The sequence below is a fragment of the Peromyscus maniculatus genome, chromosome 2 (genome assembly GCF_049852395.1).
Source record: "Peromyscus maniculatus bairdii isolate BWxNUB_F1_BW_parent chromosome 2, HU_Pman_BW_mat_3.1, whole genome shotgun sequence".
Classification (NCBI taxonomy): Eukaryota; Metazoa; Chordata; class Mammalia; order Rodentia; family Cricetidae; genus Peromyscus; species Peromyscus maniculatus.
Window position 1 is genome coordinate 22,857,178 of NC_134853.1, and position 16,018 is coordinate 22,873,195.

The window sequence follows — 16,018 nt, forward strand, 5'->3', positions numbered from 1 at the left end:
ACAAAACCAAACCAAGGCAAATCAAAAGCGTGCGCGCGCGCGCGCGCGCGCACACACACACACACACACACACAGACAGACAGACAGACAAATACAGAATCTCTTTTGTTTCTTTTTTGTATTGTCTTCCACTTTAACATAGGAGCAGCAGGGGAGTCAGCCATTTTGCTTTGTTCTATACCCTCTTCTCATGTCCACCCCTAACCTGCAGGAGTTTGGTCATAATTTGTCTTCCTACTTCTTCCATAGCAACAAAACTGCAGTGGGAAGGCCACACAGGAGCCTGCTCACACTTAACATTGTGCTATGTAACTCAGAATATTTTGAAATGATACATTTCTTGGGTCTTTAAAATTTTTATTTATCATTGTGTACATATTTGTATGGTGTGTGTGTGTGTGTGTGTGTGTGTGTATCATAGGGCATCTTTGTGGGGTTAGTTCTGCCCTTCCACCTTTACCTGGGTTTGAGAATCACACTCAGATCACCAGGGTGTGCAGCAAATGCCTTTTACCCATTGAGCAATCTCGCCATTTCCTTGGATATTTTATTTTAAACCAGACTACCTGGTTAAACTGTAATCTTCTTGTGGACAGGATTGACTCTGACAGCTGGGTAAAGCAGTACGTGGAACTCTCAGAACTCAGTAAGTATTTTGTGTATGAAGAGATAGAGGAATGGAGAGAGGGATGAAGATTTTGTAGTTTTTGGAATTTTCTGGAAAAATTTTTGTTTTTAAGACTGTCTCTTTCAAGGAAGCAGCAGAAGGGCCAATCAGTTTACCTGCACGAGTTGCTTATGGTCAGCTTTTTGGTGTCTTTCTTGGACTCATCAGCTAGCCATTTAACATGCAACGTATCTCACAATTTTGTTATTTTTCCTCTCATTCTATTTACTTCTTGAAAAATCTCATCCATGTTTGACGTTTCAAAGATGACCACATAAAATCTCTATATGCTCCCCTAATATCACATCCAGGAGCTGCAGTCAGTAGAGCTGAACTCATCGTTATTCTCCAGTCTCCTCAAGCCTGACTGTGAGCTCCTGGTACTGCATATTCTCTGAGCATACCCATCCATGCTGGTTAGTCAGCCAAGGCTACTCTCCGCCTCTGCTCTTCAGTCTTTGTCTTGGCAGTGGTCTCCCTGACTTGAGTGGTGCTCCCCTTTGTTCGTTACACAATGGCAGACAAAGGTCTCCTTAAATCAGAGAACTTAATCCCTATTTATGTCAAATTCTATAACTCTACATGATTTTCCGAAAAAAGAAAAAAAAAAAACAAACCCAAATTTCCTTCTATAGTTCACCAGGCTCTGCTCTCCCTGTCTCAGCAGTGTTTTGAAGTTCCTTATCCTTCTGTATCCCTCAGTTCCTCAAATCTGTGCGTTTTTCACTTGAATGCCTTTGCTGGGGCTGTTCCTGGAGCTCAGATCACGTTTCCTGTTATTTCAAAGGTGAAAGGGTACAGATAGTACCAACTATCCATCAGGAAAGGATGACATATGTCATATACATATACATACATATACAACATAGAAGTTCACCGTATTACTTCTTTTTGTTTCTCCTTCATGTTTAAGCTATGTAAATAGTTAGACACACTGTTTTTGTTTGTTTTTTGGGGGTGGGGTGGGGGAGGAAAGGGTTTATTTGGTTTACACTTCCACATCATAATCCATTACTGAAGGAAGTCAGGCCAAGAACTCCAACAGGGTAGGAACCTGGAGGCAGGAGCTGATGCAGAGGCCATGGAGGGGTGCTGCTCCCTGGCTTGCTCCTCATAGCTTGTTCAGTCTGCTTTCTTATAAAATCCAGGCCTACCAACCCAGGATTTCCTCAGTTCCTGAAAGTTCTAACCTCAGTAGGTGCTTGATAAATGTGTGCCATGTACCATAGGAGTAGAAAGGCTCTTAATATTAACATTGAGACCTAAAAGAAGCAATTCTAGCATCCTAGGAATTCTGGCATATGTATGTTTCAGTTATGTGCAGGAAGAAGTTTCTGATAAACTATTAATTAACTGCAATATTAGAACTTGGGCACACAGAAGTAGCAGCATCTAACAATTATCATTCATGTTATTTAATATTTATTACTGTTTTTAATCTTCTCTAAGTAATGTTTAAGATCAGTTAGTTGGGACTTGGTAGATGGTCCATTTGGTAAAATGCTTGCCACATAAGCATGAAAACCTGAGCTTGGTGGTCACAGTAGCATGTATCTATAGACTCAGTGCTGTGTGTGGCTGTGGGTAGCGGCAGGCAAATCCCTGAAGCTCAGTGGCTAGCTACTGTGGCCCATCTAAGATCTTCCTTTTTAGTAGGAGACTGTCTCAGAAAATAGAGGTGGAAAACAACTGAGGGAGACACTTGACATTAGCCTCTGGCTTCCATATACTTGTTCAGATACACACACACACACACACACACACACACACACACACACACACAGATACACACATATAGACACACATATGTGCACATATATACACACACACATGCAGACACACACAGCTACACACATGCATCCAAACACACACATATAGTCATCACACATGTGCCACATTAACTCATCCCAATTTGCCAGTCAACTCAGTTCCTAGTCCCTCTCCCCCTATTATGTTTATACTTTTTACCCATGTACACATGGTAAATTTTACAGAAATATATGAAAATATATGTAAGGTATGCTCAGTTAGTGATTTGTACTGTGGGAAAAAAGGACTGTTGAGCCACGGATAAATAGGCATAGACAGGTTTCATTGGTAGTCTCATAAATTTTGTACCAGGAAAGATTGAGTAAAATCAGACAGCTCCATTATAGCTTCTCTGATACAGACAAACAGACACAACACAAAGTGCCAAGCTGCTATGTTAAAAGATTGCATTCCCCCACCAACCAGGAAGATTTCCCCCCTCACATTTTCCCCTTTCCTTTCGGAGTCTATGATTCTGTGATTGAATAAATGTAAACACAACTAAAAATGCTTGATTAAAGGAAAGTGGCATTTAGCAATTTTAAAATCCCTGTTCTTTTGAGCACTAAATAAATTTGGCACCATTAGCCTTAAGAGGATCAGTCTGTTTACTAGTGACAATTAGGTACTTACTTTTAAAATGTCACCCATTTTAATTCCTTCTCTCTTTAAAGCCTGCTTATTATGCAGACAGCATTTCTTCAGGGGAGGCTTACTTTCGGAAGGGTATGCTAATTACACCTAAATCTTATCCTAGCAGATAGTCTTAGAGAATGCTCTCCTCAGATGTTAGTATGTTTACTCCTTATTTACCTCCTCTGATTAACAATTCTGCAGTTTAAAACAGAACAGAGAGAAGCCCTTAAAAAGAATATTATGTGAGGCTGCAATTAAAGAATTACTCAAAGAGAGAAAATCCTTGAGCCAGCTTTATCACACACACCCCTTACAAACATGCCTTGAATATCTTTGAATTCCATGGTTAGATAGGAAAATGGGTAGAACACTGTTCTCACCTTTTAGGAACTTGCTGTCAGGTAAGAAAGACAGCTGAAGAGACAAGGACATGCTAAATGTGTGGATTTTTATTCATTGAATTCACCTAACAATTTACTTCTACCAGCCATATCTTGGTGTATGTGTATATATCAACATATTTAGTCTTTATCATAGATTTATAAAACAGGAACTGTTTTCACTTTACAAGTAGAAGAAAGTGTTCAATGGAAGAGTTAATCTAGTTTCTTCAAATAATACTATTAGTAAATTTTAGTAGTGAAATTTGAGCCTGGTCTGCTTGTTTCTAGTGTATTATAGTTATCCTATGTTTTATTTATCAAAGTTAAATAAAAGAAAGAGCATCAAAATAGTTAGAGTACAAGGAAATCAGTAATTCCTTCCAAGTCACTTTTATAAACAACAATTGTGAGGTTTGAGGGCTCAAAGCAGTTTCTTATAATAGAAGACCTAAATGACATGGTCATTAATGGCCACTAAACATTTCCACAGATCCTTTGTGACTATTGGGTTTATCAATCAAAGGCTGTAGTTGGGTGTCATATCCAACACCCAGTGTTGGGCCTGTGAGCTTGCTCAACAGGAATGGCCTATCCACTAAACCCAACAACCCGAGTTTGAGCCTGGATTCCGCATGGTGGAAGGATAGACCCAACTCCTGAAAGTTGTCTTTTCACCTTCACACAAGCACTAAGGCACCCATGTCATAGGCACACACAATAAAAATATATAATGTATAAATAAAATTATATCCACTACTAACTTGATTTCTGCTACATATAAGGGAATTTTTATAACAAGGCATTTTTTTGTTGGTGTTTGGATCTCTATGTAGCACCATTTTCAGAAGACTTTGTGAATGAATGTAAAACACGTGCAGACCTTCCTGGTTTCTTTTACTGTGGCTGTTTGCACCTCGATCCTAATAAAAACTTGTAGAATTAATATTACTATCCTACAGGCCTGGTAAAGCATGTATTAAGTTAATACAATGTATGTACAGAAGGTAGGTAGGTGTGTCTACCTAGCATATGTAGGCATTTAAATGTTTGTTCAGAAAATGAATAAACACTTCTGTGGAATACCTTAAAACACGTAAAGATGAACGTAGTGTGATCTTCAGGTTGGAACTCAGTGTACATAGACTTTGTAGCAAATGTAATCAACTTCCAAAGGCTAAAACTACCTACTCTAAATTAATAGGACCATTAAACTTCTTTGGAGCAAAGAAAGCAATTAGTTCCTGCTCTGTGTTTGTAGCTTGTGGTAATGCATTTTGAATAGAGTCCATTGAGTGTGTTTTTATTGATTATTTTTCAGGGTTTTAATACTCTATTGTGTGCAAAGATCTCTTAGAAAATTGAAACTAGAAGTCTCCCTTTAGTGATTTTGTCATTTTCCGTTTGTCAAACATTGATTTTGTGCATCTAATGGAGGCTGAAATTAGTGGGGTTTTTCCTTTTTCTTTCTTTTCTTATTTTTTTTTTTTTGGTGTTGTTTACTTCTCATTTGTACATCATCATTATCATTCATCAAGCTGCCAGTGAGCTCCAGGACTGGGGTATGAGTGAACTCATACTCTGAAGTCTGTACTGGGAATATTCTGAGTAGTAGATATTTGCCACTGGTTTGGCTATTATTGCCTTTAGAATTTGCTTAATGAAAAAAGTTAAATACAGGACACATGTCCCAGAAAATAGAATTTTAAAAATAAAAATTGATAAAATTATTCTTTTCATATTTTTGAAAACTTAAGAGTTCCTGAACTAAAAAGAAAATATTCAGGATTCAAAACCCTACTCTCTTATTCAATAACATATATGACTCTGAGTTGCTATACATTTTGGCAATTGGGCCTTCCTATTCTGATCTTGGAGGGCATGTTTGGTGCAGTTCTTGTAGGGACTTGTGATAAGGGAGTCACAGTGGACATCCAGGGGATACACTTTCTGCTGTCTAGCTTGGAAGTGTCTGCAAAGCAGATGATTAACACTTAAGTGTATGTTTATGAAAATACATTTTTCTGTTTTATTTTTTCATCATTGGGATTGACTATGAAATTCTAAAACTGGAAATAAAATCTAGAAGAATATAGTATCTCAAAGGTAAGAATTCTGGCTTTTGAGGGAGGCCACTGCTTTGATCATGAGAAATGGGATATAATAAATTTGGAAAGTCAAGAAAGAGAAGAAACAGATTAGAAGATATTCATTACAAAATAAGACAACCATGGTCTTATGATTTGTGAATGGCAAGGCACATGGTTTTCCCCTGTGGCTGGACTCCCGAAGGACACCGCAAAGCCTCTCAGTGTCTTACATGGCTTTGCACCAGCATAATTTGCAATTGGTGGAAATGTCTGCAGCGCAGTACAGTAGCTACATGCTGTTGAGCACTAGAAATATGGATAAAGTATGCTGGGGAATTCTGAGTTTTTGTATTATTTATTTGTAAAATTTGAATATACATATGCTTAGCAGCCACCCATATAGTCAGTACAGTGAAGTTACAGTTATTAAAAGGGTGAGGGTGTGACTGTACTCACCTACTGTGTACTGTCTCCTACCCTTCCTATAAATATCACGTATGTTTTCCTTCCCATTTTTACCTCATCTCTGCCTGTTCTGTTCACATACCCTCCTCCTTTTACTTAACTTGAGCCTTTCATAGCTTTACTAATACTTAAACTCTGTGGATCCTAACAGTACTCCAGCTTCCCACTTCCATCTACTTTCCTTTCGTTTTCCTCAATTACTCTAATACTAATCTCTGTTCTTATCACATTTCCCCCCAAGTCTGACCTCATCTTAGCAATGCTACTCTATGCTTTTTCCTCTATCTCCCAATAGTTATTGAATATAAACACATTATTTTTTAAGCCAGTCATAAGGATATTTGCATAATGGATCCAGCACTTGTGCTAGCTGCAGTGAATATTTTATACTCACAGTTTTATAGGCACTGTACCAGGTGCCTTAAGCAGATGGGTCTAATTTAGATACTGGACTCCATTCTTAGTCCACTGGAGATGAACAATACTTCAAATCTATCACAACCTAGCCTCACTTTAACATTGAAACCCCTCAACTGGAAGAAAACAGCTAGTAAAAACCCAACAAAAAAAAATAACCCAGCCTCACATGTCACAGTCTAGATGTATATATATATATTTGTATATACATATATAGCAACATGAGTCCTGTAAAAATAACTCCATAGAAGAGGATTCCAGATAAAATTTCATACAAAAATTAAAAAGGAATCATAAAAAGTATAATTAAATAATTTGGGTAAAAAAATAAACTTCCAATTAATTAATTAAAATTAGTACAAAGAAACAGTTAAACAAATAAGAAATAAATACAGGATATGAAAGAAGAATTCATATCTGTGAGATATGAGAGAAATTCATATCTGAGAGAAATATAAAGTTCATTTAGTCACAAAGAAACCCAGTAGAATGCTTTACCAATAAAATGAATCAAGTGGAAGACAGAGTATCAGGGAGAGATGAAAAGAAAGATGAATTAGAATATTCAGACACTGACAAAGCTTTATTCACAGACAAACGTTAAATAAAACAATACTGTAAATTTAATTTTTTTAGTCCAATTAGACATTGCTCATTTGTCAATTTATTCCTCCAAACTCCACTTACAATAATTTCTCCTCCTCTTACAAACTGGAGTCTTGGCTGGATCAATAACATATCACCAAGGTAGATGATATCACATATGATGTCAGTAATAATCCAGTAATGCCTGTTTTCTGGTGTTTGGTATGGAAAGGCAAGGCGCACCGGTAGCAGCCAACAGTTCCAGTGATAGGCAATGGTGACAAGCAGGAGCCACAGGAGATAGATTCGATCTAGCAAAATAGAGCTGAAGTCACCCCAACAGCATCACACAAGCATTCCAAGAAGTTTCTTTCTCAGTTTAACCAAACTGAGGCACTATCTTTATGGGTATATATGGTGTGTTTGTGTGTGCACATGTGCATGCGAATGCACAAAATGTGTGTGCACTGGTGTGTAGAGAATAGAAGCTGACACTGGGTGTCTTCCTCTGCCATTTCTCACCCTATTTTGGGGGTATGGTCTTGCAGTTCATCTATTGGCTAGAATGGCTAGTTAGCAAGCTTTGGGGATCCAGCCGCAGTTGCTACCATTATACATGCACTACCAAGACCAGCTTTTACAGAGATGCTAATGATCCAAATTCAGATTTTCATGCTTGCATAGTAGGCACTTTATAGACTGAGACATCTCCCCAACACTGTTACTTTGGAGATAAGCAGTTTGCAGTAAGAACTTCTGTTAAATATTCAATATGTCTGTCTTGAATAGATGGCACCATGCTGTACAAAAGGAAGCAAAATGATAGTATCACTTTTCCCAAAAGTGGACAGTGTCGTTTTGTCTTTTGACTAGACTGAGTCTATTCCAGGGGGTAACTTCACTGTTTGGATTCAGGAAAGCAGAATCCTGGAAAATTTAGATGTGTCATTGCTAAAGTCTTCCTGAAGCAAAGGATTTTTTGGTAGTCAGTAATTAGGACCTGCCCATGGCAAGTAGGAGAATTGGCTTCACCCTGCCAGAGAGAGTTGGTTCTCAATAGGAGAAGGGAAGAGCCAATCCATTGAGCCAACCAGTGTCCCTTCACACGTTAGTATCATATGCCTCTGGGAGGATGTAGGAGAGAATCTGTTTGATTAGAGTAATTAATTTAGTGAAGCCATGGAAAAAGACAGAATGTATATTATATATGTGTGTATATATATGTATGTATATATATAATGTATATACACACATACCTCTGTGTGTATGTGTGTGTGTGTGTGTGTGTGTGTGTGTGTGTGCGCGCGCGTGCGTGTGTATTTCCAAATTCCTTGAGGCTTTCTTTTCAAAGGTTATTTTGGTTAGGAAAAGCCATAGCCTGAGTTTTAAAACAGGCAGGAATATTTTATCTCTTGTCTTCAACAGAGAAAGGAAAACAATAGTTCACATAGTTTAAATTGTGCTTTCAAGATAGGTAACACTGTGAAAAAACTAAAGCTCTCTCTGTATCTCTAGGTAAGAGGGGTTCTGGTGACTGGCGACCCTCCCAGTGGGATTCCCATTGCTTGTACCTGTGTATGAATCTATGCTTCTTGGAAGTCTCATTCTTTTAAAGTGCTCGTTCTCAGGTGACCTCTGGAGTTTGCATGACCACTTGCCTTGGTGATGCTCTTTTAGCTTAGAATTCTTGTCTTGTGTTGGTGATATGTCTGTAGACTTCACTTTATAGGAAAAAAGGGGAAATATTTTAAGAAGTTAACATAAGTTATCTTGATGAGCAAAGCATTTAGCTTTGATGAAATTAAAATATTTGAAAATCTTGCCCTCTTTGTGTAGGCAAGCAAAGTAAATCCTCATGTTTAAATTAATGACATTTATTTTTCTATATGCATTATAAAGCATCATGTTGTACTATCTAAATATATACAAAATGAAATAAAATAGTGATATATATGAAAAATACTGAATAAAATGAATCAAAACACTGAAATTTGGGAAATTGCTGTTTAAAATTCACAAGGCACCACAGATCAAATGTCTACCATCCCCCAGGGTTTACTTTGAAGTTACAACACATCCTTCATACATATCCTTTGAGTTATGGGTAAACAATACTCAAAATATTGTTTTCAATATGTGTTTATCAAACTGTGATTTATTTCAATCTTATTTCCTCAAACATTAACTACTGTATAATGCATAGTGTGCTTTGAAAATACAGCTTCCCTCCAGTCTATCTCATTTCATTATAATTAGATTTGAAGATGTTCATCTGTTCTTAAGAATTCATTTTTCTTCTTTCTCTCTTTAAATACTGGACAAGTATCAATCATAGTATATATTATTTTGTGCTCCATTATTCTTATTTTTTCATACCATACTTCTGTAATTATTAAAAATATTGATAATTGTCCTCTCTCATGTGACTGTTTTTAATCTCCCCTTTCTCTATTAACTATTTTTTATTTTGTAATATGCATTTTGTATAATATGGTTATTGCTTAATATTAATGATAACACTCATAGCAGGTATTGCTGGCTGCTTCTGCATATAGTCTGGGCCTAAAGATCACCTTATGTGGGCTCCCTATGTTTTCATCGGTCTGAGAGTTTTCTTGAGTAAGTTTTCACAGGTTCAAGGGAGTGAAGAATATGGTCCAGGAGCAACTAGACCTTGTGACTTGTCCTTCCTCCTGACACTCTCCTCTTCTCTTCCTTCCTTTCCTTCTGTTTTTGTTGTAAATGATCTGTGCATATGATGTGTATGAGCATGGGTGTGCATCTGCAATGATCTGTGTATAGAAGTCGGAGGACAAGTTTCAGGAGTCAGTTCACACCTTACACTTTGTTTTCAGGCAGGGTCTCTTTTGTTTGTGCTGCTTAGCTCTCTAGACTATCTGGCCTGTCAACTTCCGGGTGATTTTTCTGTCTGTGCCTCCCATGTTGCTGTAGGAGTGCTGGGATTACAGATGTATGCCACGACCCCCAGCTTTTCACATGGGTTCTGGGGATCTGAATTCAGGTTGTCAGGCTATGCAACAAGTGGTTTTTACCCACTGAGCCATCTCCTAGTACTTTTTGTTCTCTTTTGTTTTGACACAGAGTCTCTTTTCTCTCAGGCTGCCTTCAAACCAGCTGTGTAGTTGAGGATAGCTCCAAGCTACTGATTCCCAAGTGCTGCAATTATACACCTGGTCTATACAGTGCTGGTGATCAAACACAAGGCTTTGTGCATTTCATGCAAGCAGCCTATCAACTTAAACAATTTGCTAGCCTGGTGATAATTTTTTACGATAGCTACTTTTCTGTTTTTACTGTTATTCCTTGTGCATTTCTTGTTGCATTTACTTTTGGTGTTGGGGATTGAGCCCGTGTCCTTGCACAAGGTAGGCTTGTCTACTGAATTATGTGTCCATCCCTGTCCATTTTTATGCATGTATATGTATATTCATTTGTGTGTGGCTGCACATGTATGTATAGGTGTGCATTATGTGTATGAATATGGATGCCAGATGACAAAGCTGGGTGCCATTTTTCAAGCACATTCTGCATTTCTTTTTGAGACAGTATCTTCCACTGGCCTAAAACTCACCAAGTATGGAAGGCTTGCTGGACAGTGAGCCCCAGGGGTTCACTTGTCTTGTTTCCATCTCCTTGATACTCAAATGAAGAGTATGCTACACACACACACACACACACACACACACACACACACACACACACACGTCCTCATTACTTTAGTTACTGAACTATTCCTTAACTCCTTTCTCTTCTTTTCTTAGAGTAATTCTTATTTTTCTGCTATATCCGGCCCTGGGGGTCACACTAATGATCCTTCACCTTAATTTCCTTCTTGGACTCTTCTTGCTACTTTCAGATCTCTGAATCACTCTCAAAATAAACTAATGCATCTAAAATTATTGTCTCAGTATCTGCTTTTCTGGGATCTAAGCTGAGTAATTGTCCAAATACATGTTCCCTTATAACTTCTTTCTCATTAGTGCTTTGAGGGAATAATGCTTACTAGTTTGAGGACTAGCTTCGGGTAAGGGTGAGTGCTCTCCTTCTGTCAGTCTTCTCTTGTAGAGAGCAGTCCTTTCACGCATCCTTTCTACCAGTTTGTGTAGATGGGCATCAGCATATCCATTTATAATTGAGTCTTCAAGCAGTTTGCTCTTAAAGCTAAATGAGAAAAAAAATGGAAATAAGTCCCTGAGGAGATACATACAGTTTTATTCCTTATGTATTCAAGATTATTTCTCCTTTTTGCAATTGAATAATACAACAAAAACACTGAAATAAAGTGGAGATAGTGCTGGTGGAACACAGATTGCCATTGAAAAATTAGATGGTAGGCACTTGCTTCAGCAGCACACATGCTATTGGAAAATTATAGTTCTATAAACAGCAAATGTTCATTCTTGAAAACACACGAACTTAGGACCATGGTGCCATCATTAAACTCTGTCTCCAGAAGAAGTAAAGCTGGTATGGAAGGCAGGACCTAAGATGACACCATGACTTCATAACCCCAGGGATGATGAACATGCTCCTAGAGTTAGCACATGGTACATGGCATGATTTACTTCAAGATGAGGAGGTGGTACAGCAGTCTGATAGAATCATGTGAACCCTCTAAAAGTAGAGTTTCTCTGTCTGACAACAGAGCAGAAAATCAGAGATTTGAAGTGTGATAGAGAGGTTCAGGGATAGAAATTCCCTACCCCATGGGGGAATTTTGAAGAAGAAGGGGATCATTGATAAGAATTTCAGGAGGTCTCCACTGACAGTGACTTCTGAGTAGCTGATAATAAGAAAACAGATTTTAGTCTTATAACTACAAGGATCTGAGTTTTTTTGTAATTAATTTGTTAATGTTTTCATTATTCTACTTCTTTTGCATTTCCACATACATGTTAAAATATTTTTTTTATTCTTTGTGTCTTTCACATCATGCATCTAGATCACATATATCTCCCTGTCCCTTTGTATGCACCCTCTGTCCTTGTAACCTCCCCCCAAAATAAAATAAAATGATATTTAAGAAAAAAATAAATAAATAAAATATCATAGAAGCTGTAGTGTAACACAGTAAATCATACAGTTTACCCTTTTTATCCATATATCTTCACTTGCAGGTGATCATTGCAAGGAGTCATAGTTCTGGTTCAAGGCCTCTGTTTTTTGCTACCCTATCTATACTGGGCTAATGCTGCCTGGAGGACCAGCCTCCAGACAGCCCAGGGCTCAGAAGGAATCCACAGTGTCAGTATATACTAGACTTTTCTATCTGAGGGAGTTAGAGAAAAAGACACACTCTTGATGGTTTCCTCCAGACCTGTTCTTTATTCTTCTTTTGCATTCTCTATTCTTTATTTTCCTGGTGATTTCCTTCTCTAATTCTTGATATTTTCCTTCTAATACTATCTCTATTCTTGATGTTTCCCTTCTAGGTCCTTCTAACTCTCTCATTCCTGATATTTCCTTTCTAGTTCCTTTTAACTTTCGCATTCTTGATATTTTCTTTATAACTATCTCATTCTTGATGTTTTCCTTCTACCTCATTTTAGCTCTCTGTAACTCTATCTCTTTTCTTTCTCTTACATCTTATATACCTCAGCAAAATCTTTCAGGAGATATAAAAATTACAATGTAGTTACATTGTGTTTTTCAAGTGAATGATTACAACGAATACAAAACAAACAGTAAAAAAAAAAAAAACCCAGCATGTTTTCCATATCCCTGACATGATTAAAAATTTTATGTATTACAGGTGAAAAACAAATTATCCAAGAACTCACATACATCCATACCCAAGCAACTTGTTATAGATTAACAGAACATGAGTAAGCAGAAAGTATTTTTTCACAGGCAACTCCTTTGTTATCAGGCTGCATATTGCAATTACAAAGAAAGGGCCAATTATTTTATTACTTATCTTAGAAGGTAATCTGATAAGGAATCTTAAAGGAATCACAAGCCTAAACTTTTATGTATAAAAAAGAATCAGTTAGCTCTACTTTAAATCTTTAGGATACTTACCTACTCATTAATAGTTTTTTATATCAGGAGATTGAGGGGGGAAATAGATATAAGGAATTAATCATCACCTTTGATCATCAACCAACACTAGCAAGGAAAGTACATCAGCTAGTAACTGGGCTGCTTTGGGCTGCTTTGTATTTTTGATCTCAGCTATGTGTCCTTGTGAACTTGAGATTGTTTTCTGGGGTTTTTCATTTTAAAGGTATTATCAAAACATCTGATCTAACCTGAACACTTTGTTTTAAAGCTTTGTTTCAGCTAATGGGACACCAAAATCTGTGATTGTGTTTTCCAGTATTAAGAGAGTTAGAGCCAGCCTGACTCCTGGGAACCCAACTGTTTTACTTAATCATTAACCTGAGCTGTGATCTATGCAGCTCGTTAGGGGGAACTCATAGGCTCTAGCTGTGTAACATTTCCTTATATTTATTTTTACTCATCAAGACTCTGTACAAGCTAACATTATTATTATTATCAATTAGACAGTGCAGCTTAGTGAGGAATCATCTTGATAATAATCAACAGGTAAAAATGCCCAGTAGAATGTGATGTTTCCATGAGATAAACATACTACATTACAGGCAGTGGGGATCTCCCCATACCCATTCACACCGTGCCAGATACCAGAGGAAGATGACAGCAGCAAACATGTAAAGGCACAGCAGAAGCAAAAGGCATTCCAGGTCTGTGGTGTCTTGGCCTGCCTAACTGAGATTGACCCACCAGAGAGTTTCCTCCAGGTAGGCTAACACCTTAAACTTCAACTGCCACCTGCTGCTCCTCTGATATGGCCACCAGCACTGGGCCCTCACTCCTCTTGGATATCCTGTTGTTGCCCTGTGTCATGGAGATCCTACATTTTTGGTCTGGCAGACTGGCCCCTTCACTTGCTCCAGCAGATCATAGATGAGGTGGATATTGGGGTGGGCCAACTCATTAACCTAGTTCTGGGCCTGGGTCGTTGCAGGGTTGGTTAGCCCTCCAGCTTTCCCTAGTCCTCATGACCAGGGTAAGCTCTCTGGCATTGCCCTGGCTAGCTGACCCCTTGCAGCCATGAGCAAGGAGGAGGGACCAGTCCTTGTGCTTTCCTGATCTCAGGGCAGGCTCTCCCGCACCTACACCAGCAGGACCAGTTCTACTGTGTTGTCTAGGCAAGGTGTAGGGGCCACTCTCCTGAGTGCTGCAGCTGATGAGGGGTGGGAATAGCTCTTCCACTCTTATGACCTCTGGGCCAGCTTTCACACCCACCACAGGGAAGGGGGGCATTCTCCTCAACCCCTGCCCAGGCCCCCTTGTGGTAGGGCTAGATCTCCCAAGCTCATGTTCTCCTTGCTGGTTCACCTGTTAATAGGATCAGCTCTACTGTGCTGCCCAAGTGAGGTTCAGGGACCATTTTACTGAGAGCTGCAGCTGATAAGAGGAAGAGTCAGGGGTTAAGGGGGAGGGCATCTTTCCCTTGCCCCTACCGCCATAAAGCAGATGAGGGGGCATGGCTAGCTATCCTACTCTCAAGCCATAAGGGCTGGCCCACCTGAGTGGGCCTTTTGCTTCTGCTGTGCCTTTACATGTTTGCTGTTGCCATCTTCCTCTGGTATCTGACAGGGTGCGAATGGGTGTGGGGAGATCCCCTTTGCCTGTGATGTATGTAGTGTGTCTATCTCATGGAAACATCACATTCTACTGGACATTTTTTAATCTGTGGATTATTATGAAGACTATCCCTCACTAAGCTGTGGTGTACCAACAGGGTCAGCTCTGCTGAGGATCTGAGTTTTGACAATAACATGAATGAGTTTGAAAGTAGATTCTTTTGCAAAACCTCCTCACTAGGCCCTTGCCTAGACTGGTTGATACCTGGATTTCAGCCTTGCAAGACTTTCAGCTGAAAGGGCAGTCAAGCCCTTGGGCTTCTGATCCAGAAAACAGCCTCTGAGTGTGTGGTGATTTGTTGTACAACAAGAGAAAAATCAACTCAACTGACATCTTTTAAGTAATTTCCATTCTGAAAAAACACAAGCATAGGACTACAGAGTATAACTTGTAAGAAAGCTGGTATGTTTTGTAAATGTCTGCACATGGTCTCTCCTCCTCTGCTGTCTGACAAGGGGTTTCAAATTACAACTGGGAAACCTGTGCAGTTTACTTAGGAAAATGCTCCAGTCAGCCCATACTCAGGAACTTCTGTCCCTACCTTCTCCCTCAATGTGTGTATCTGTAAAGGTTTCTAGATCCCCAGATTAAGGTTTTTTTCTTTTCCTTCCTTCCTTCCTTCCTTCCTCCCTCCCACCTTCCCTCCCTCCCTCCCTCCTTCCCTCCCTCCCTTCCATTTCTTCTTGTTCTTGTTCTTCTCATCCTTGTCCTCCTCCTCCTCCTCCTCCTTTTCTTCTCTTCCTCCTCCTTTTTGGTATTTTTGAGAAGACAGGGTCGTTCTATGTAGGCCTGGATGCCCTGGAATTCACTATGTAATCCAAGCTAGCCTCAACTCACAATGATCTGCCAGCCTAGGATTAAAGGCAAGTGCCACTATGCCAAGTTTTCCATTCCTTGTAAGTATAATTTATGCTTCTTTCGTAGATCAAAGCTTGTTGCTACCTTTTCAACTGGCCTGAACCAAGAGTTCACACCAGAACAAGGAGTGAGTATAACTTTTAAGGCTCACTTCTAATGACCTAATTCTCCCAGCTAGGTCCATATTCTAAATGTTCTACAACTTCCCCAAACAGTGCCATGAGCTGGAAACCAGGTTTCCACACAAGAACCTATGTAGGGTGTGTGTGTGTGTGTGTGTGTGTGTGTGTGTGTGTGTGTGTGTGTGTGTGTGTGTGTGTCTCAGTTAGGGTTTCTACTGATATGAAAAGACACCATGATCATGGCAACTTTTATAAAGGAAAATATTTAATTTGGGTTAGTTAACAAATTCAGGG

The 16,018-nt window shown here is 39.0% G+C and overlaps 1 protein-coding gene across 1 annotated transcript in view; it reads right to left on the reverse strand.

Annotated features, from left to right (window-relative positions):
• Cngb3 (cyclic nucleotide gated channel subunit beta 3) overlaps positions 1-16,018 on the reverse strand; it is a 172,728-nt gene that overhangs the window by 87,897 nt on the left and 68,813 nt on the right. The window contains 3 exon segments of the mRNA XM_006983287.4: positions 7,152-7,360; positions 8,621-8,770; positions 11,074-11,231. Coding sequence (XP_006983349.4) covers positions 7,152-7,360; positions 8,621-8,770; positions 11,074-11,231 — 517 coding nt within the window.